Source organism: Bufo bufo, chromosome 7, assembly GCF_905171765.1.
Source record: "Bufo bufo chromosome 7, aBufBuf1.1, whole genome shotgun sequence".
Lineage (NCBI taxonomy): Eukaryota > Metazoa > Chordata > Amphibia > Anura > Bufonidae > Bufo > Bufo bufo.
This window is the reverse complement of record NC_053395.1, coordinates 189,639,957-189,662,691: the sequence shown is the minus strand read 5'-3', so window position 1 is coordinate 189,662,691 and position 22,735 is coordinate 189,639,957. Positions and strand designations below refer to the sequence as shown.

General features: G+C 40.3%; 1 protein-coding gene across 1 annotated transcript in view; it reads right to left on the bottom strand.

Annotated features, from left to right (window-relative positions):
• Positions 1-22,735, bottom strand: part of LOC121008912 (bile salt export pump-like) — a 101,831-nt gene that overhangs the window by 30,487 nt on the left and 48,609 nt on the right. The window contains exons 16-19 of the mRNA XM_040441680.1: positions 4,360-4,530; positions 2,149-2,350; positions 1,889-1,970; positions 251-383 (exon numbers count right to left, since the gene is read on the bottom strand). Of these exons, the coding sequence (XP_040297614.1) occupies positions 251-383; positions 1,889-1,970; positions 2,149-2,350; positions 4,360-4,530 (588 nt within the window). The remainder of the gene's footprint in view (positions 1-250; positions 384-1,888; positions 1,971-2,148; positions 2,351-4,359; positions 4,531-22,735) is intronic.

The window sequence follows — 22,735 nt, the reverse complement described above, 5'->3', positions numbered from 1 at the left end:
TGTTAGAAAGAGATTGCCATGTCCTATATGATGTCTGATTTTTGTATCAATCATGGGATAACCCCTTTAACTCAAGATGCCCAATGATTTTCTAAACCAGACAACTCATTTAATATGATGCTTAGCAGACAAGGGACAGCTTTATGTTTTTTCAAGTTCATCTTGTACCTAAGATGTTGCATGAATGCCGTGAGCCCTGACAATGCGATTTAGGAACAGCACAATTTTAACATTTACGATATCTACTTACCTTCTTAGCTTTGCCTTTGTCATCATACTGTGATGCTGATTGCAAAGCCTCAGAGGTATCGGGTACTGTCAAAAATGGAGTGTCGGGGACTATGTTTGATAGCTGAGATCTTGAGCGTTGACGAATAGATGTACTGGAACATGAAAATATATGTGTACTTACTGTACAGCTTCACATTAAAGAGGTAATTAAACCTTCATAACATAAGTGATCCTCTTTTTGGTACATGTGCCTATTTGAGAGTGCTCTCTCCATCCTATACCAGTGAATGGAGGGTGGTGGCCATGCGCAGCTGCTCTCCGATCACTTTGGGTCCCCATTATGGATATAGGAGTGAGTCTCAAAGGGGGGACCAACACCTATCTGACATTGATGGCATATCCTAGCAATATGCCATCCATGTATGAGGTGAGACAATCCCCTTTAAAGCTTTTTATTTTTTATGGAGTCCTCCAGCCACCGCTTTGCCTGCTCCGTTCACGATATAGGCACGGGTCCCAGTGGTGGGACCGGCACCTATCAGACAATGGGGACATATCCTAGCGATATGCCCCCATTGTTTTAGATAAGACAACCCCTTTAAGGAACAGTGCCTGGGCCCTAACCTTTCAATACCGCAAGCATGTTTACAGTTCCTATGCCAACTGCCAACTTTTGCGTCCCCATAGTTACAGACTACAAACACAGTGTGTAGTCTGATCCAGTAAGAATGTGCTGTTGAACTCAATATGCTGCCTTTTCTACTGTCTACAGCAGTTTGCCCTTCCAGGATTACCTGGAAAATGTGGGTTCTTTAGAACCTGGTCATGAATTCCCCAGAACAAAAGCAAAAGTATGACTCGTCACTTTCAAAGTAGAGATGGCAAACTGTGTAAGACTTGCTCAAAGAAGCTTGGCAAAACCTCAAACATATCCAAGCCAGAATACAGAGCACCTATATCAAGCACCTCTGAGGTAGGAATAGTAGTAGGGGTTCCTTGGGAGTTTAATACGGTTATCAAGATGTTGGGGTCTAATGGAAGGGAGTAACACACGATTGCAGGATCTGCAGTCTGTGACCATAGAGAAACATGGATCTGTATAGACACTGTATACTCAAGACTGTTGTTGACAAAGTAGCTTCACTTTTATACTTTTTTTTCTCACTGTTTATGTATTGCAGCAACAAACTTTTTTTGTAGTTAACTTTTTGTATTTTTTTTATATTATTTTAATCATATTCTAAACCTGTTAATCAGTCAGTGTTATAAACCAATCATAACGATTATTAAAAATAAGATATTTTTACAGATATTTAAGACTTAGCAATTGCATCATTATGACTAGACCACTGACATAGTACAGTATTTGTTTATTGTATTGTACTATACCATTGAATAATTACACCTATTTTATATGACCTTTCTAGAAATCTGAAACAATTCTTCTTTTTCTTGTGAAAGTATTGGATGTCAGGCTTCAAGTGTACATTAAGTCACTGAAGAGAAATGACATATTAATAAACTGATGTGAAGACGCATTCAGCATTCAGCGTCCCATAGTCCCATTAATTACAGACCCACTCATGTAATTACATTTATCCACCATTACTTGTTATTTGAGCAGTCTGTGAACTTTACTCTCGTGTGATAAGCCTACCGTAAGCTTGACTGATAGCTGCCTCGTTTGAAGGACTGGACCTTCTCCAGTTTGGGCTCCACAAATTCTTTGCTTTCTGAATCTGAAAAATAAATTTGAACATAGTATTTACAGATTAGAACATTTGAACATTTACAGATTAGAAGAACATAGTACTGTATAATTCAGGCAATAGACATATACGATAGATAGATATTAGATAGATAGACCCTTTAAGGAAGAGGACATTGCAATTACATTGAGAACAAACCATCACATACTTTCTTTCTGCATTTCTGTCAGAGCTTTATCTCCTTGACTCTGTAGCGTCACTAAAGTAAAGTACACTCCTTTTCTCTCCAGCAGTTCATCATGGGTTCCTCTCTCCACGGCCCGGCCATGCTCAAATCCAATGATTACATCTGCATTTTTAATTGTGGACAGCCGATGTGCGATCGAGATGCTCGTGCGGCCGAAACGGACCTGGACACAAAATGTATGCATTGTATTCATCCCATCGATCATATGTTACATGATCATATGGTAGACATCAGAGCTCAACGGTATATAAAGAGCATACAGTAGGAGGACGGGTCAACTAACATGTCCAAATAATGTACAGTACACACAATGGTCTTAGTTAATGCAACCTGGTACAGTTATCCAGAATACTTTCTGGATTCATACTCTTGAGCAGATTGAAAATTACATGTATATACAGTATGGAGAGATGAGCGAAGTATTTGAACATTTTATTTGGCTGCTTTGCCGAATTTAGCAAAAAAAATTTGCTTCATGACAAATTACTTCGTCAGGAAGCGCATTTCTTTTTGAAACACTAGACTTGAGGATACTCACCAACTGTACTGGAGCCTGGCCCGCTGATCACCCCTCAGATGAAATGTAACAAACACTTGCAAAATAAAATTGGCTGGCTCACAGTAATTTATTTGCGACTTTTATTAAATCCCCCCCTATACATAAAAAAGTCCAACTCAGCGTCTAGCATTTTACTATATGTGGACAGACGTTATAGTCAGCACACAGAGCGCAGGTGTAGCTCTGCTAAATATACGGGCTGTGAGCCATTTATAACGACGGGATTCTGTCTAGCATATCTGAAAAGGTATATATTTGAAATATATAAGCAGAACTCTGTTCACAAGGAAATATTCCACTAACTTTATAGCCGCTTGTAGTTTTATTTTATTTTATTTTTTACTAATAATGCGAGAGCTCCGCATTTAGGGACCTGGATCATCTAATGTATTACATTTTATATATAAGGTTTTAATAATATATGAATTGTATAGTATTCCTTGTATAGAAATGTTTAGAACTTATAGACTTTTGTATGTATAGGGGGGATTTAATAAAAGTCGCAAATAAATTACTGTGAGCCAGCCAATTTTATTTTGCAAGCATTTCTTTATGAGTAGCGAGTGCAATGACAGGGAGCGGCGATTGAGTCATTGTACCCCCCGTTCATACATGGTCGCGGCATCTGATAGCAATAATCCGGTGTTAAATAAAAAATAAAAAAAAGCAATCATACTTACCTGCTCCATTTGCTCGCAACGGAACAGCCGCCGCCATCTTCTTGCCTAAACATCTGGCGCAAAATCTTGCGCTGCCCGAGATGACGTTATCACACCAGCCGGCGTGGTGATGTCATATGTCACCGCGCAGAGGATTTCGGACGAGATCTAAGATGGCTCGTCACAAGCAAATGGAGCAGTTAAGTATGATTTTTTTTTTAGTTTTTTGCACTATTTTAGGTTAAATAGATTCGCTACCCAAAGCACAAGGAAATTTGGCTTTGTGGCGAATCAAATTTATCCCGAAATTAGGATCCCTTTGATTCGCTCAACACTATATTTACGGTATAGCTACAATACCATGGAATCAGGGGAAGCGGCTGCTATGATGCCCAAACTCAGGAAGCGGCCCTGGAGGAGAACAAAGGGATTTGTTTTCAGGGCCAAGGGAGCGGTGAGTATGGTGCGTATTACTCACCGCTTCTTGGTCTTCTTTTCTGGGCACCTGCATTGCATAAAGTCCTTGCAGCGCACAGTTTCAGGACATAGTGTGTGTAGAAGTCCACTATGACCTGATGCTGTGCGATGTTAGGTTACAGTGTAGTGCATGTCTAGATGCAGTGCTCCAGAAGGAGGTGCCCGCAGAAGGAGAAGAGAGATGAGTATTTTTTTTGGTCCGGTCTGAGGTCTGCATTAAAAGGACCGAGGGGGGGATGGGCCCAGTTATTTCTAGTTACGCCACTGTTTATGACCCTTCAGTCAATTCCCCTTCCTTTGTTAGCATACAATGTAGTTCTTCCAGAGACAGTACCAGTCCTTCCTACTCTATAGTAAAGAGCATGGAACCAACCAGGGCTGACTTCTGTCTGTCACATGGTAAATTGCATGGTTCGTCTTTTTGGTACTGAAACTCTTACTAAAGATTTAGACCTTGAACTGATAGAAGGGTTTTACCTTATCTAAGGCCTCTTGGACAATGGCTTCACTCTCGTTATCCAGAGCAGACGTGGCCATATCAAGGAGGAGGATTCTGGGGTTTCTGACAAGGGCTCTTGCAATTGCAATTCTCTGCTTCTGTCCTCCACTCATCTGTCCTCCACCTTCTCCAACCATGGTATCAAATTGCTAAAAAAAAATATGAGCACACATGTATGACAATCTTGAGGAACATTTGATGATCACACTACATCTGAATGCAGGATATTTCATATACCCTTCAAAAAATAGGTACTCTACCAATAAACAACCTATAGATCTGCACATTGCAACACATTGGTTAGCTTCCCCTTTTAGAGTGCCACAAAGTCAGTTGGTTCAGTGAAAAACATGTTCATTAAGTGCAACCATTGGATATTACAGGAAGAGGATAAAGGGAAGAATAGATTTTAGAACTTTGTTTCCCCCGTCTTTTAAAGCATTTATATAGAAAAGCTTTACATATTGGTCATTTATATACTTACACACATTGAAGGGGTTGGCTGCTTACGTATGATATTTACAAATCTATTAGATATTAGAAATGGGAATGTAGCCAACTCAATAATACACAGTCGTTAGAAGTCCTGCATTCTTTTATCATTCTGGAAAGCTATGTCCCTTTGTCAGCATTGCACCAACACTCCAGCACTAAAACTGCCTTCTGATGGAGCATCAGGGGATGAGACACATCAACGGCCTCTATTAAAACACAGGGACATCCAGGTTGCGTGCAAGCTCAGATGAAAACTTAGTGGTAGGGTGACAGAATACATTCATCTTCACATGTCTTAGGGTACTTTCACACTAGCGTTTTTCTTTTCCGGCGCTGAGTTCCGTCCTAGGGGCTCAAATCCGGAAAAGAACTGATCAGTTTTATCCCCATGCATTCTGAATGGAGAGTCAGTCCTTCAGGATGTCTTCAGTTCAGTCTTTTTGACTGATCAGGCTTTTCAGAAAAACGTAGCATGCAGTATTTTTACCTCCGGCCAAAAAGCCTGAACACTTTGACTGAACGCCGGATCAGGCCTTTTTTCCATTGACTTGCATTAACGCCGGATCTGGCGCTGTGTGTTCAGTCAAAACGGATCCGGCTTTTGCATGTTAAACCCGAAAAATGTGAAAAAAAAGTTAAAGTCCATAAATGGCGGATCCGTTTTTTCCAATGCATTTTTTCATTGTGATCAAAATCCTGATCAGGATTCGAATGTAATCCATTTTCACACGTTTTTCCGGATCCGGCGGGCAGTTCCGGTGTCGGAATTGAACGCCGGATTAAAACAATGCTAGTGTGAAAGTAGCCTTAGTTAAAGTCTCCAAATTTACAAGCAAAATGGACCCTATATGGTAAACGCCCAGGTCCCATCATTTCAGCATTTTACCAACTTTTCTGTGCTCAAAGGTTGAACCTGTGGCTGAAGCACAAGAAGAATAGATGTATAATCCAGTCAAATGGATACATTTGGATGGTCTGCAGCTGTCACAAGGATCTATCTATCTATTTACCTGTTATCTAGTATCTATCTATCTCATATCTATCTATCTATCTATCTATCTATCTATCTATCTATCTATCTATCTATCTATCTATCCACAGCACTCCAAAAGGGTAATAAAGTGCAAAAAGTGATTTATTGACCCATGTCAATGCTTGAAAAGGTCCTGTGAAAGGACTTTTGCAATTTATTACAGTACCTTTTTGGAGTGCTGTGGATTATGACTTATTTTATGGTCAAATTGGATCTTTAATCTGGATCATAGCCGCTGGCACCCTAATTTTCAAGTTTGATTTATGTGGAATAGTGTTTTTTTTCCCTCTAATCTATTTGTTTATCTATTATATATCTATTTATTATCTATCTATCTATTATATATCTATTTATTATCTATCTATCTATCTATCATCTATCTATTATCTATCTATATGTACACCATATTCACCAAATATACCTTCGCTATAGGAATATAATATTTTTTTATAAGAGCACAGAATATTTGAATGTCTCAATTGTCTAGACTAGCTCACAGCTGTATTAAGTCAACAGTATAGAAATGTGAGCTCTCGAATGACATACAGTAAGTCTTCTCTGAATAGATATCACCAATGACTAATCACAGGTTTCGGCGATCTGGAATAATTCTATAATTATAGGGCCCAATTTGTGTATACAGTGTAAGCCGCTCATTGGTTCTGTCCCTGTATAAATAGCAGACGGGTATCGGGTAGAAGACAGCTTCTACTGTACTTTGCAAAGAACTACTCGGTCTGAGCGGTGTTGGTCCCAACAAGTATGAAGCTTCTCATCTTCTCCCTGCTGCTGGGAGCAGTGGCAGCGAGGGTACTCCCAAACAGTAAGTACCTACTGATTGTGTAAGGACCGTCTTACAAGTGCTTATGCCGTTAGTGACATTAGATCTATGGGTATTGATGGATTGCAGCTTTCATCCAGAATTGTGTTAACACGTAAGCTAACCTAATGTTATCCTAACAATAACACAACAAATATTAGTGGGTTCAGAAGCCACCAAAACTGCTCAGGGTGCTGTTGCCACCATTGGGCCTCTAAGCTCTGTCCCATCACACCGCTAAGCTCTGGCTTTTGTACGAATGTTTGTTCCTGATAATTGACTGAAAACAGAAAGTGGTTTTTGCTGTAGCTTCTGATTTACTAAGGTATGACTTTTTACATTTTGGATGGTAATCTTTGAAAGTAATTTTCTTTGATGTAAGGGTGTACTAACTAAAAAAGACTTCCCTATTTATTGAATTTAATGGAAAATGACCTGATATTTAAATAACTCTTTTATGTTTAACATATTTTTAACGTATTTTTGATGGTTTTTAAATTTTCATGTATTTCATATATTTAAACAAAAAATATAAAATCCTGCAGTTTTTGCCCTAGCCACTATGTCTAATAATTGGCACAACTTCTTGGTTTGTACAGATCACTTTACTGCAGTTATCTTCTTATCTATCATTCTTATCCTGCCTGTAATGATATCACCTATGTATATAGATAAGACAGAATCCAGCATTCACAATAGGTGATTGTCAAAGTTTATCTCTTCTTTCCTTGCACAATGGCATCTGCACAGGTCACAGAGCTTGCCTAGAAAACTCTCCCATAGAAGTCAATGAGGTCCCCTCCTGACCATTGGCCTATGGACCATGGGCTGCAGTAAATACATTTTCGTAATGCTTTCTAAATGTTGTTAAGAACAGTTCTGGCGAGATGGCCGCCCCATAATCATGTTGAGGAAATGGAAAAAAAAAATCTACAATCAGAAAATAAAAACAGATTAGAAAAAAGGATATGTGCTATTATCTGGGTTTTAAGTGGTTGATAAAATTTTTGGTGACACATTTCCCAGAGGATATGATAAAGTGGAGAACCGCACTCAATTCAATGGATTCTGGTGCCAATCAAGGGCTGACACCAGCCAATCTACATATAGTGATATTGAGGCACACAGATTTTCATTGTTGCAATTAAACTCTTTATTTAATTTCGCAGTACTTTTATCCAATTGCCCAATATTTATCTTCAAGGTACAAACAGAATATCTAGACCGGCCGCACATCCGAGCCCTGAAGACTCACTCTTTCTTACAGATAAAAATGTGACCGCTGATGAAGGTCTGATGTGACCGAAACGTCCGGTCTAGATATTCTGTTTGTACCTTGAAGATAAATATTGGGCAATTGGATCAAAGTACTGCGAAACTAAATAAGGAGTTTAATTGCAACACTGAAAATCTGTGTGCCTCAATTTCACTATATGTACATTTCCCAGAGGAGTCCCCCGCTAGTACCATCCCCTCTATAAGCCAGAACAGAGAACCACTAACAAGCAGCATCTTTTAGGGTCCTTTTACATCTTTTAGCGCCTTTGACTGATGATCAGGCAGATTATCGGGAATGAACCAGACGTTCCTGATAACTGCCTTATCGTGAGCAGAAACGAGAGCTCCATTCACATGCAGTAATCACCTCCATTGTATGGGACAAGTGATCGAGAGGATGATCGCTTGTCCCTATAGAAATCCATCGTTCCTGGGCAGCAGATCGCATTTTGGAATGCTCAATCTGTTGCACAGGAACAATTATTTTTGGTGCCGGCAGAACAGCAGGATCACCCAATGAATGAGCATTTGCCGACACCTTCTACACAGGTCAATTATTGGGAACGAGAGTTTCTAAAAGCGCTCATCCCTGATAATCTGCCTGATTATTGGTCCATGTAACAGAACCCTAACTCTAGCTGATCTGAGCTATTTATCTGAATGGCCACCATGTAATACTAAATTTCCCCTGCAGCTTCTGTTTCACTTAGGCCTTAAAAGTCTTTTGCCATATCATTCATTCAGGTCAGGAGTTCTCATCGGTGGAGTCTGTGAGCTACGACTACCACCAATTTATCAATATAGGGCCAGCGTTGATCATCCAAACAACTTTGCTACCACATTTTATACAATGAATTCTCTGAGTATGCAAACGAGAAAATATATTTTGCAGTTCGCAAATTGCTGATCTGCAAAATACGGATACTGTCCGTATTGCATCTGCATTTTTTGCCGATCCATTGACTTCAATGGGTCCATAGTTCACTTTTTGAGGCCAAGTATAAGACATGTTGTATATTTTTGGGGGAACAGACATACGGACGCCGAAAACACATGGATGATCCAGATTTTCTGTTCAGCAAAAAGATAGAATACAGTACGTCTGCAATACGTAGACCATAGACCCACTGAAGTCAATGGTTACCCGAATGCAACATATATTATGCGGATACGCATAAGCGGACAGCAAAATAAAAACGGCATGTACATGAGGCCTAAAAGTTAAAAAAATATATATTATAAAAGATGATGCTTTCTAACTGCCAAGCAAAGTACAAGTATATGATATTGGCAGGCAATTATGAATATACATAACATACATTCACTGTACCGGACATTCAGAAATTATACATTCTGCATATTATTCTTAATTCCCTTTGGAGAGGGCATAGCCTGGATCAACCAATCACATTGATTTTCCATCAAACCCCTGTGAAAGTGATGTTTGAAATGGTCATTCCAATGCATCTTTCTTTTTGCAGGGACGCAAAGTAAAAAGGAAATAGATGACAAGTGTCCCAAATATTCAAAAGAAAATGTCACCTCTTCTTTCCAAAAAGTCAACAGTAAAGGATTCAACTGGACAATCCCATTAACGCCATGCACTACGGACGCTGACTGCCAGGCAGACTACATCTGCTGTGAACTACCCAGTGGATTCAGATGTATATATATCCGAGGTAAGTTACAACAACTGAGCTATTTAAGAAAAAATTCCTCCAAGCTAGCAATTGTCATAAAATTATGAAACAAGACATACTGACTAGAGATGAGCGAATTTCCTCACGCTTCGTGGTAACGAATCCATGGAGCAAGGAACTCTGGGAAGGCGGGATCACCCATAATGCCATGCATGCAGCCAATCAGCAGCCAGCCAGCCCTGTGATGTCACAGCCCTATAAATAGTGTCAGCCATCTTGGATTATGCCATTTTCCAGTGTACTTAGTGCAGGGAGAGACGTCAGCAGGCGCTAGGGACAGTGCTATGAGAAACTTCATTATGCTAAAAAAAATGATTTACAAGTGCAGGGAAAGATTATTCAAGGTGTAGGGAAAAGATAGGGAGGAATTATTCTACAGCATTTATGTTGAACAGGGCTTAGTAGGGGAGGTTACATCCTGGGTAATAGGAACAATCCTATTACACCTTGCTGCACTGACTGGAGACCCAAATTGCCATTATACAGCTCTGTAATTCCAGCAAACCGTTCTTGTTATTAGGGTGTAGCCATTAACAGGGTTTATTGCAAGGAAATATTTCTATGGCCTCATGCACATGACCATTGTTGTGTTCCGTTCCAGCAAAAAATGGGGTTCCGTTGTTCCGTGATCCGTTTCCGTTTTTGTTTCCGTGTGTCTTCCTTTATTTTTGGAGGATCACCAGACATGAAGGAAAGTAAAAAAAAATCTAAGACAGGTTTGCCATGCAAATTATAGGAAAAAAACGGACGAGGACGCGCGGACGCAAATTACAATCTTGTGTGCCTCCGTGTTTTTTAGCGGTCCCATTGACTTGAATGGGTCCGCGAACCGTTTTCCGCGAAAGTAATAGGACAGGTTATATTTTTTTGACGGACTGGAACCACGGATCACGGATGCGGATGACAAACGGTGCATTAGCCGAGTTGCATGAGGCCTATGTCTTATTTGCCCTTGTGCGGTGCAGTTACATGTTCTAAAGCATTTTTTGGCTTGTATTAGAGGGGGAAAAAGGGCTTATCAGCCGTTGTGTGGTGAAGTGCGAAAATTAAAGCACTTTTTGTCGTGTATTAGTGGTACAAGAAAAATATATTTGCCTTTCAACAGTGCAGTTATACGTTCTAAAGCCCTTTTTGTTGTGTATTAGTGGCAAAATAAAAATATATATTTGCTGTTCAGCGGCATAAGCAAAATATATTTGCCATTAAGTGGTGCAGTTATACAGCTATCTAGAAGGCAGGGACACCTGGGAACTGTCACTGCCTTCTTTAAGGGTTGCCCTGCTGTCACTGACAGCGGGCAACCCGATCTGCAGCTGCACAATTAACGTCCATTCAGAGATATAGAACCACCTCGTTTTTTAGTCAACGTGCGGACGGGAGGTGGTTACAAAAATCTAAACATATTAGGTATCACCACGTCCGTAACGATCTGCTCTATAAAAATGTCACATGACCTAACCCCTCAGGTGAACGCTGTAAAAATAAATAAATAAATAAAAACTGTGCTAAAACAACCAATTTTTTGGTCACCTTGCCCCATAAAGTGTTATAATGAATGATCAAAAAATCATATGTACCCAAAAATGGTACCAATAAAACTGGCACCTTATCCCCTATTTTCCAAAATGGGGTCCTTTTTGGGAGTTTCTACTGTAAGGGTGCATCAGGGGGGCTTCAAATGGGACATGGCATCTAAAAACAAGTTCATCAAAATCATATGGCGCTCCTTTTCTTCTGCGCCCTGCCGTGTGCCCATACAGCAGTTTATGACCACATGTGGGGTGTTTCTGTAAACCACAGAATTAGGGTAATAAATATTGAGTTTTGTTTGGCTGTTAACCCTCGATGTGTTAAAGAAAAAAAATGGATTAAAATGGAAAATCTGCCAAAAAAAATGAAATTTTAAAATTTGATCTCCATTTTCCTTTACCCACCTAAAGGGTTAACAAAGTTTGTAAAATCAGTTTTAAGTAACTTTTGGGGGGTATAGTTTCTAAAATGGGGTCATTTATGGGGGTATCCACTATGTAAGCCCCACAAAGTGACTTCAGACCTGAACTGGTCCTTAAAAAGTGGGTTTTGGCAATTTTCTTAAGATTTTTAAGAATTGCTTCTAAAATTCTAAGCCTTCTAACGTCCTAAAAAAATTAAATACATTTCCAAAATGATGCCAACATAAAGTAGACATATGGGGAATGTTAAGTAATAAATATTTTATGAGGTATCACTTTCTGTTTTAAAAGCAGAGAAATAGAAATTTTGAAAATTGAGAATTTTTCTAAATTTTTGGTAAATTTGGGATTTTTTCATAAATAAAGGTGAAATATATTGAATCAAATTTATGACTATCATGAAGTAAAATGTGTCACGAGAAAGCAATCTCTGAATGGCTTGGATAAGTAAAAGTGTTCCAAAGTTATTACCACATGAAGTGAGATATGTCAGATTTGCAAAATTAGGCCTGGTCAGGAAGGGGGCAAATGGCCCGGATGTGAAGTGGTTAAATAAAAAATTATCAAAAAATGTTCCCCCTTTGGTTGAGGATGTTGTCTTCTCTTTCTTCTGAACCATAAAATAGCAGCCACAATTTTGTGCAATTCACGAGAGACAGATCCCTAAAAATTTGAATTCTTTAGAAACCAAAGTTTTGGGGAAATTTGGAACAAAATCATCTCTAGTACAGGCTCTTTCCGACGATTGCAATTTGATGCTTGCAAAAAAAAAAAAAATTAACAATGTGTGATTCTTGGCCAAGAAGCAGCATATATAAACTTGCTATTTCACCTTGCAGATATACAGTAGCAATGTGATGTTACCACAATCAGACAATGTGATAATCCCTGAGTTTAGTATTTCAGTTGAATCCTGGTCACAACTTTATTTTACATGCAAATACATTACATCATCTACTGATTGGAGTGAAGACGGAGAAAAAGTTACTCAAATGTAATCAACTTGCACTTTCTTTTTCCAGTCTTACAGAAAAATATGCTGTATCATTTGAAAGACCTACGAACAGTAAAGACTCTACCAGGAAACAGAACAGAACCATCATGGTTCAATCAAAATCGTACGCAACAAAATAAAGGTACTGGTACTACTGGACACAAAATACACCAGGGTAATAAGATGGGAAAGGCTAGGAACAAAAGAGATCATTAGGAAAGTAAGCAAACACCTAGGAACACATTTATTATGACCGGCGTTTTAGACGCCGGTCTCAATAAACCCCTGCACTGGCGGTGGATCTGCTGGAGTTATAAAGAGGCGGTGGGCTCTACATAACTTTGGCGCATCCAGCACCAGTTCTAAACGTAAGACAGCTTCTGAGCTGTCTTACATTTAGACCATTTTCTATGCCTAAAACAGTGGGTGCAGATAGCTCCAAAAATGCTCAGGGTACTGAAAGTTTGACTGTTCATGAAGCCCCCATTAGGACACTAAGCTATGCCCCATTGCACTGCTAAGATCTGGCCTGTTGCACCACTACATTTTGCCGCATCACACTGCTAAGCTAACCCTTATCTGACTGCTGATCCCCTCCTTCAGCTTGGCACTGCAGCCTGGACATCTCAGCTACTGCTCTACAGCTGGGGGTGGCTAATGCCACAGGCCTTTGCTCTTTGGCAGGGGCGTAACTATAGAAGGTGCAGTGGTAGCAGTAGCTACTGGGCCCAAAGACACTTGTGGTGCATAAGAAACCACAAGTATTATAGAAAGTGCATACTGATCAAGTTACATTTCTAGCTGGAGGGAAGGGGTAAGGTCAAGAATTTGGCATGGGGGGGAGGTGCAGTTTCAATTTTTGCCTCGAGCAGCATGAAGGCTATGTGCTGCCCTGCCCCTGGCCACAAAGCACTAAAGGAAGGGGGGGCCCCAAGCTGAACTCTTACACCAGGGCCCATAAGCCCTTAGCTATGCCCCGTTGGTGTCTGTCATGTAGCACCCCTTTATATAAAATTATGATGGGCCAAGTACAGTATATAAATGTCACCTATCATGACATTTTTGTCCTGAAAAACTCTTTCAGATTTTGGAACGTGTAATAGGAGAGAATCTCTTTTTAGAGAGAAAAGATGGATGGGAATTTGTTAATGACGTTGATCCTATAGTGAAAAATTGGACTTTGAGCCTTCAGATTTCACTTATCTAAATTGTCTAATTGCACTAATACAATGCAAAATCAGACATAAAATGTTTTAATTATTTGAGATTACATTACAGGTATATTTATGGTGCATGTTAGTGAAGTCCCTTGTGTACATGCTAGAGATGCGCAAATTTCCAGAAATTCTAATCCGTCTGAATAAATTTGCTGTCAAAAGTGTTCAGATTGTCATGAAAAGTTGCGTATGACAATCTAAGGTCTCTCAGGACTGTACCCAACTGCTTCTGAAACTTTTTAACACCTAGACATTAGTTATGTCCGTGATATTAATGGGTAAACGGTGGTAACGAGTCCCCTCTTTACTAACACACCGCACTGAACAATTTTATCTTAAGTAAAAAACAGTCCATTTTTAGTGGAAGATGCCTTATTCTCCATCTTGTAGACTGTAAAATAATAGCCACCATTTTGTGCAGTTTGTGAAGAACAAATTCCAAAACATTTGGAATCTTCAAAGTTTCGAAGAAATTCATTATATATTTTTTTAAGAGTCACTTTGTTAATTTCTAATACAGGCTCTTTTAGGCCACTGTAATTTCACTCTCACTGACAAAAATAATAATAATAATGTGTTATTCTAGGGGAAAAAGCAGCATATATAGACTTGCTATTTTTGTACTCCTTTAATTTAATACTAGTGGTAACACCTTGCAGATATACAGTCACACTGTGATGTACCATAATCAGACAGTGTGAGTTTAGTATTTTATTTGAACCCTGGTGGCAATTTTGATTCACACAAATACATAAGGATTGATTACATCAACTACTTATAGGAGGATAGACGAGCAAAAAGTTAACCAAATGTAATCAACTTGCACTTTCTGTTTTTAGCCTTTCAGCGTAAAGAGCTGCATCCCTTGGAGGAGCTAAGAATAGTAGAGAACCTACAAGGAAACAGAACAAAACCACTGTGGCTCAACCAAAATCTTACACAACAATATGGAGGTACTGGACACAAAATATGCCAGGGGAGTAAGGTGAGAAAGGATAGGAATGTAAGAGATCTTCATGAAAGTGAGGAAAAATATGATGATAGTTCTGAGGAACTGCAAGACTCACAGAAAAGTGGGGAAAATGATAGACATGAAGATGATAGCACAAGGCATAAGAGGAATGTTAATGTAAACCAATCTGCAGAAGAGACTGAGAAACTCAAGGAACAGGACCAAAAAAATTGTCAATGTGGAAAAGATGGGGAAAATGGGGCGAAGTGTAGAAAGAACTCTAAAAAGGCAAGTAGGCTTTCAAAGGAAGGGAAGAGACAAGAACAACAGGAAAACCAAGGGAGGATGTCACATAAAAAGAAACATAGACATTTGGAGAAACAGAAAGGAAATAATACTGAGAAGGAGGAAGAGAAAGGTAGGAACGTAACAGAGAAAAGTGATGGAGACATAGAAAGGGTAAAATGGGAGGTACTTAGCCATGGGCTACAAAAAACAGAAGAACGTGGAAAACAGAGTAAGACAGCAGAGGGAGAAGGAAATGCAGAAAATATAGAGCAAGGGCAGGAAATAGAAGAGGGAAAGAGAGATGCAGATGATATTCAAAGGGTTAAACATGAGATATTTAACAATGTTCTACAAAAAGCAGAGGGAGAACAGGAGAAGACAGCAGAGGAAACAAGACATGGAGAGCAGAGAAAGAAGACAGCAGAGGGAAAGAGACATGCAGAACATGGAGAGAAGGGGCAGAAAATAGCAGAGGGAAATAGACATGCAGATGATATACGAAGCGTTAAATGTGAGACATCAGAGGAAAAGAGACATGCACCACATGGAGTGCAAGGGAAGAAAACAGCAGTGGGAAAGAGAAATAAACAACATGGGGAGCAGGGGAAGAAGACAGTAGAGAAAAAGAGACATGTGCCACATGGAGAGCAGGGAAAGAAGACAGCAGAGGGAAAGAGACATGCAGAACATGGAGACCAGGGAAAGAAGACAGTGGAGGGAAAGAGACATGCACCACATGGAGAGCAAGGGAAGAAAACAGCAGAGGAAAAGAGAAATAAAGAACATGGGGAGCAAGGGAAGAAGACAGCAGAGAGAAAGAGACATGCAGATGATATACGAAGGGTTAAACGCGAGACATCAGAGGAAAAGAGACATGCACCACATGGAGAGCAAGGGAAGAAAACAGCAGAGGAAAATAAAAATAAACCACATGGGGAGCAGGGGAAGAAGACAGCAGGGGAAAAGAGACATGTGCCACATGGAGAGCAGGGAAAGAAGACAGCAGAGGGAAAGAGACATGCAGAACATGGAGAGAAGGGGCAGAAAATAGCAGAGGGAAAGAGACATGCAGATGATATACGAAGGGTTAAACGTGAGACATCAGAGGAAAAGAGGCATGCACCACATGGAGAGCAAGGGAAGAAAACAGCAGAGGAAAAGAGAAATAAACAACATGGGGAGCAGGGGAAGAAGACAGCAGAGGAAAAGAGAAATGCAGAACATGGAGAAGAGCTGCAGGAAAGAGCAAGGGAACAGAGAAAACAGCCAGGGGAGGGAAAAGGACTGGATAGAACAATAGGCAGGAATAATAGCAGATCTCCACAAGATATAAATGAAAATTTTGCAAAAGAGAAACAGGAAAATGTCAGCCATGAGGGGAATGGGAATTTTTCATCATCCGAAATTAAAGAAAAACACACATTTAAACATGGGAAAAATTGTACAAAGACACATGAGAAGAGCCTAGAAAAGAAAGGGAAGAATAATAATAGAGGACATAGTAAACTAGATAAAGATAAAAAGATGGGACAAGGAGAAAAAGAGCAATGGCTTGTAAAGAATAAAAATAGCACAACAATGAGGGTATCAGAGTTCCAGAGAAATACAGGAAATTGTACAAAAAGTAAGCATAAGGAAGAGGAAAAGGGACACATAATTGAAGCACATAGTAACAAGAAACCAGATGGAGCAAAGGAAAAGAGACATGTACCAAATAATAGAGATGGAGAGAAAGATAATCATCCAGGAGGAAAGGTGGCACAGAGATCAAAGGAAATGGAAGACCAACTTCCTCTTCAGAATAAAAGTCTGAAAATAGGTGATAAAGTAGGGCAGAAGCAAGGAGAAAATAAAGGGCATCATCTCTATAAGAGATATGTGAAGACAGGTGTTCAGAATAAGAAGTTGGAGAAGCACAAAGGGCTAGATAAAGGAGAAAAGGAAGGACAGGAACCAGGAAAAATAAAAGGAGAATGGGGAAGTAAGGCACCAAGGGTAGGTAATGAAGCATATAGAATAAATAGAAAAAAAAAGGAAAGAGCTATTCAAAGTGCAATCAACATAACAGGAATATTTAATCATTCAAGTAACAATGAAGGAAATAAAGTAGGGCACCATTCTCCAGGAAAGAGCAAAGGAAGACAATCTAGAGATCTAAAACATTATGCAGTTGATAGAGAGCTTGAATTGAAAGAAAATAATGATATAGCACAAGAACAACAACATAGAAGTAATGGCATGTGGGGAAGTTTGAATAACAGTACCAGGAAATACAGAAGAAATGGGGAAATGGGGCATAACAGTAACTGTACAAAGAGATATGGTACATTAGATGGGCACAAAAACAACAAAGATGGAAACAAAATAGGTGAAAATGGATCAGAAAGAGAACAGAAGGTACAAAAATTTAACGACATCAAGAGTCAATATGATAGTTCAGAAGAAGATAAATCAAGTGAGGAAAAAGAAAATAAGAGGCATGAAAACCATGAAGATCAGACCAAAGAATTGTCACTTGTCCCAGTAAGAGAACAGAAGGTACAAAAATTCAAAGCCATCAAGAGTCAATATGATAGTTCAGAAGAAGATAAATCAATTGAAAAACAGGAAAATAAGAGCCATGAAGACCAGACCAAAGAATCGTCATCCGTTCACTGTATTGAAGAACCATCCTCTCTAGCGAATAATTTGTTACCAGGTGAACAAGTACCAGTTTTGGCTACTGAGCAGTCATCAAGTCCATCAGATGAGCAGTCTCTTGCCCTGACAAATTATCAGGAACTAATGTCTTCAACAGACAAACATGCATTTTCCGAATTTGAACAGCTGCCAAAAGACAATAATCAACAACTCCAAGAGACAGATATCAAGCAGTTATCACTTTTGAATAGGGATCAATTAAGCCTTAAAAACACTGCTCACCTGCAAGATGTTACCCTTGATCAGCCACAAGTTCTGGATAGTGATCTACCAGTTCTCTATAGTAATGAACCTCAAGCTCTGGTCAAGGATGACCGACAAGTTCTAGCTAGTGATCAGTCACTTGTTCTAGACAGCGATCAGCCAAAAGATCTGGACAGTGTTCAGCCACAAGTTCTAGACAGTGATTTGCCATCTGCTCTAGTCAGGGATGACCCACAAGTTCTAGCCAGTGATCAGCAACAAGTTCTAGAAAGTGATCAGCCACAGGTTATAGAAAGAGATCAGCCACAAGTTCTAGAAAGAGATCAGCCACAAGTTCTAGAAAGAGATCAGCCACAAGTTCTAGCTAATGATCAATCACTAGTTCTAGACAGTGATCAGCCAAAAGTTCTGGATAGTGATCTACCAGTTCTCTATAGTAATGAACCTCAAGCTCTGGTCAAGGATGACCGACAAGTTCTAGCTAGTGATCAGTCACTTGTTCTAGACAGCGATCAGCCAAAAGATCTGGACAGTGTTCAGCCACAAGTTCTAGACAGTGATTTGCCATCTGCTCTAGTCAGGGATGACCCACAAGTTCTAGCCAGTGATCAGCAACAAGTTCTAGAAAGTGATCAGCCACAGGTTATAGAAAGAGATCAGCCACAAGTTCTAGAAAGAGATCAGCCACAAGTTCTAGAAAGAGATCAGCCACAAGTTCTAGCTAATGATCAATCACTAGTTCTAGACAGTGATCAGCCAAAAGTTCTGGACAGTGTTAAGCCACAAGTTCTAGGTAATGATCAGCTACCTGCTCTAGTCAGGGATGACCCACAAGTTCTAGCTAGTGATCAGCCACAAGTTCCAGACAGTATTCAGTCACAAGTTCTAGACAGTGATCAGCCGTAAGTTCTGGACAGGGTTTAGCCACCTGCTGTAGTCTGGGATGACCCACAAGTTTTCGATAATTTTCATCCACAAGTTCTAGATAGTGATCTGCCACAAGTTATATTCAGTGATCAGCCACAAGTTCTAGACATTGATCAGACACAAATTCTGGACATTAGTGAACCCCAGCACCCAGTCAGAGATGAGCCACATGTTCTAGAAGCTAAACAGATCTAGTCACAGTCAGACAATGTACTATCACCTATCCAGCAGTACAATGGCTTACATGTTTCAGAAGATAAGCAAGTACATATTTAAGAAATCATCATTCCTACTTTTAGACTATGTTCAACCACCTGTTTCAGCAATTGAATTACTTGTCTTCATTAATGTATGTGTGATGCTTATATGTGTCTCAGCAAAGAAAAGTATGATGGTCCTTTCACTACTATTACTACTTATAGTGTTTAAATGATAATGAAATAAAATGCAAATATAAAGTGTCATTGTCTGCTTTCATCATTTGAGCCAAATTTATTACAATCAGGTATCAGAGATTTCAGTTGTCCATTGTGCTTATGAGGTGCACTTCGGGAACAGACAAAGATACTGGGTTCTTGTGAAGAACAGTGTATGGGGCTCTATCTTTTCAACTACTAATTTAAAGGGGTTGTTTCACTTCAGCAAATAGCATTTATGATGTAGAGAAAGTTAATACAAGGCATTTACTATTGTATATATTGTATATATTGCTTCCTTTGCTGGCTGGATTCATTTTTCCATCATATTATACATTGCTCATTTCCATGGTTACAGACATCCTGCAATCCAGCAGCAGTGGTCGTGCTTGCAGACTATAGGAAAAAGTATTAGCCTATGTGCGCTCCCACAAAAAAGGCTGATGCTTTTTCCTATGGTGTGCAAGAACGACCACCACTGATGGATTGCAGGGTGGTCGAAACCATGGAAATGAGCAGTGTATAATGTGATTGAAAAATTAATCCAGCCAGCAAAGGAAGCCATATGGATAATAACAATACATTAGTAAGTGCCTTGTATTAACTTTCTTTACATAATAAATGCTATTTGCTGAAGTGAGACAACCCCTTTAATGAGAAAGGGCTAGTTCTAGGGCACCTCTTGTATGGTGTTCCAGAAGGTATAATTGTCAGCCATGGGTGGAAGTCAATAACGTAGCCTCTTGCTTACTGCAGCTACACAGGTTGCATGTATTTTATGTCTGCCTCATGTGCACATCGATCCTCCTACTCCTCTCTTGCACAAAAAATAGTAGATGTGGCATTCAGGCTGATTTGCCCTACAATTGATTCCTAATGTAAAGGTCTCTGTGGAAGAAGAGCCTCATGCAAAGTTACACTACCCATAGAGGAGCAGGATGACCCTACCTGACTTGAGCTCCCTTTCTCTCCGACACCCTAATAGAGACTTAGTTATCTTTTACATATGCCATTGGTATGATTAGAATTGTGTGAAGAGATTTAGGTTAACATATTAGAATTTAGTAGCAAAACAAGAAAACGATTGGTTACAATTTCCATCAATGGTTGGTATCCTCAGCTGAGGTTGTGAGTCATGAGCTCCAGAAAACAAGTTGGAGTTTGAGGACTGTAAGAAGGTACCTGGAATCATTGTGGATGGAAGGTATGTGTCAACGAGGTTCCTGGCCTCTGTGAAGTAAGAGCCGGCTGTTATAGCTGATCCGGGACCCGGGACGGCTCTTACTGGGAGTAGTCAAAGTGCTGGATGGGTGACTACTCCCCATGTTCCAGGCTGGGTTTTGCCAAGCATAAAAACCAGCCAGCACTGCCAGGTGTGTGGATTTACCTCCCTCTGACAGTGGAGCTTAGGAGTCTGTGTGCTGTGAACCTGAGGGCTGTGCTGGGAATTGAGGTTTGAGCCGGGCTGGAGGACTCAGGCCCCTCTAAAGGCGAACAGGCCGCCTATGGACTTGATGAGGCTTAACGGCTAACAGGGTGTGAATTAACACCCAGGAGAAAAGGTGACTTTTATTGTTTATGGACTTTCCTTGTGTGTGAACAAACACCAAGCCACCTGCGTTTTGTGATACACCTTATGTGCATTTTTTTATACACCAATGTGTGAATAAACACCGCTGTTTGATTCAAGAACTGTGTACTTTGCCTCTATACTGCATCCGCTAGTCCTAACTACCTGAGCGAATCCCCACAGGACACAGATTCACAGGTTCTTGCATGGAAATCATTTTACAGAAGTCATACAACATGACTTACCAGATCACATAGTCTTAAAGTTTGAACAAAGGTACGGTAATTATTCACCAAATTCAATCCCTCTTAGATCTGGTTATTTGATAGATAGGAAGCTCATTTTCCAATACTGTACATTTTTTTTATTATTAATTATAGCTATCTATATATATATAAAAGGACGTATGTATGTATTGTAGGAAGGCGCAAGGGTCCGTCGTTGGCGGAAGGTATGTGTCACCGAGGTTCCTGGCCTCGGTGAAGTAAGAGCCGGTATTTTCAAGTGTCAGCGGCAGCTAGTGCTGACTGACACGTTGCTATTTTAGTATGGCTGTAAGCTGATCCAGACCGGCTCTTATTGGGAGTAGCCAAAGTGCTGGGTGGGTGGCTTCTCCCCACGCTCCAGGCCGAGTCTTTACTGGCCTATATCAAACCCAGCCAGCAGTCTCAGCTGGGTGTGGATTACTCCTCTCTGACAGTGGGGTGCTGTCAGTCCCTGTGTGTTTTGGGATCTGAAAACTTGCCTGCTGTGGACCACAGGTGGAGAAACTGCAAACCAGGTGAAGGTTTTTGTTCTGTGGACTTTTCATGGTGTGAACAAACACCTAAACTGCAAAATGTCACTTTTTGTTTTTCCTTATGTGTGAATAAAACACTGAACTGTTTAAGTTAAAGAGGACCTTTCACTACTCTACAAACTAAAAACTAACTATATCAGTGGGCAGAGCGGCGCCCAGGGGTCCCCCTGCACTTACTAGTATGTCTGGGCGCCACTCCCTTCGCCCGGTATAGGCTCCGGTGTCTGCGCTCCCTCTGACTGATTTCTTGTATGAGGCGTGTCCCTTGCTGCAGCGCTGGCCAATCGCAGCGCACAACTCATAGCCTGGCTATGAGCTGTGCGCTGCGATTGGCCAGCGCTGCAGCAAGGGACACGCCTCATTCAAGAAATCACTCCAGTACAGCAGAGGGAGCGCAGACACCGGAGCCTATACCGGGCGAACGGAGCGGCGCCCAGACATACTAGTAAGTGCAGGGGGACCCCTGGGCGCCGCTCTGCCCACTGATATAGTTAGTTTTTAGTTTGTAGAGTAGTGAAAGGTCCTCTTTAAAGACATTTTGGTTGCCTCTATACTGCGTCCGGTAGCCTATCTACCAGAGCAAATCCACACAGTATGTATATATGTATGTATGTATGTTCTGCGATCACTCAAAAACTCAACCATTGATTTCAACGAAACTTGGTATACACATCCCTTGCTACCTGGAAAGAAATCTTGTAGGGGTCTCAGCTCTCTAGGACATACCGTTCCTGAGATATTTTCCAAAAATGCAAATATGGCTCATCACATGACCTACATAAGCCAATAGAAGCCTGCAGGTCTTTCTCTTCATATTCTAACTGCCATACACACAGTCACATGTCCCTTATCAGCCAATAGAAGCTCGCAGGTCCTTAGTCTTCACATACACACAGTTTAACATCACTATTAAGGGGGATACTAGTGATATCTTTTAATGACATACACAAACATTAAATGAAATAGATGAAATATACCAGTGCGAAGCCAGGTCCTTCTGCTAGTCTAT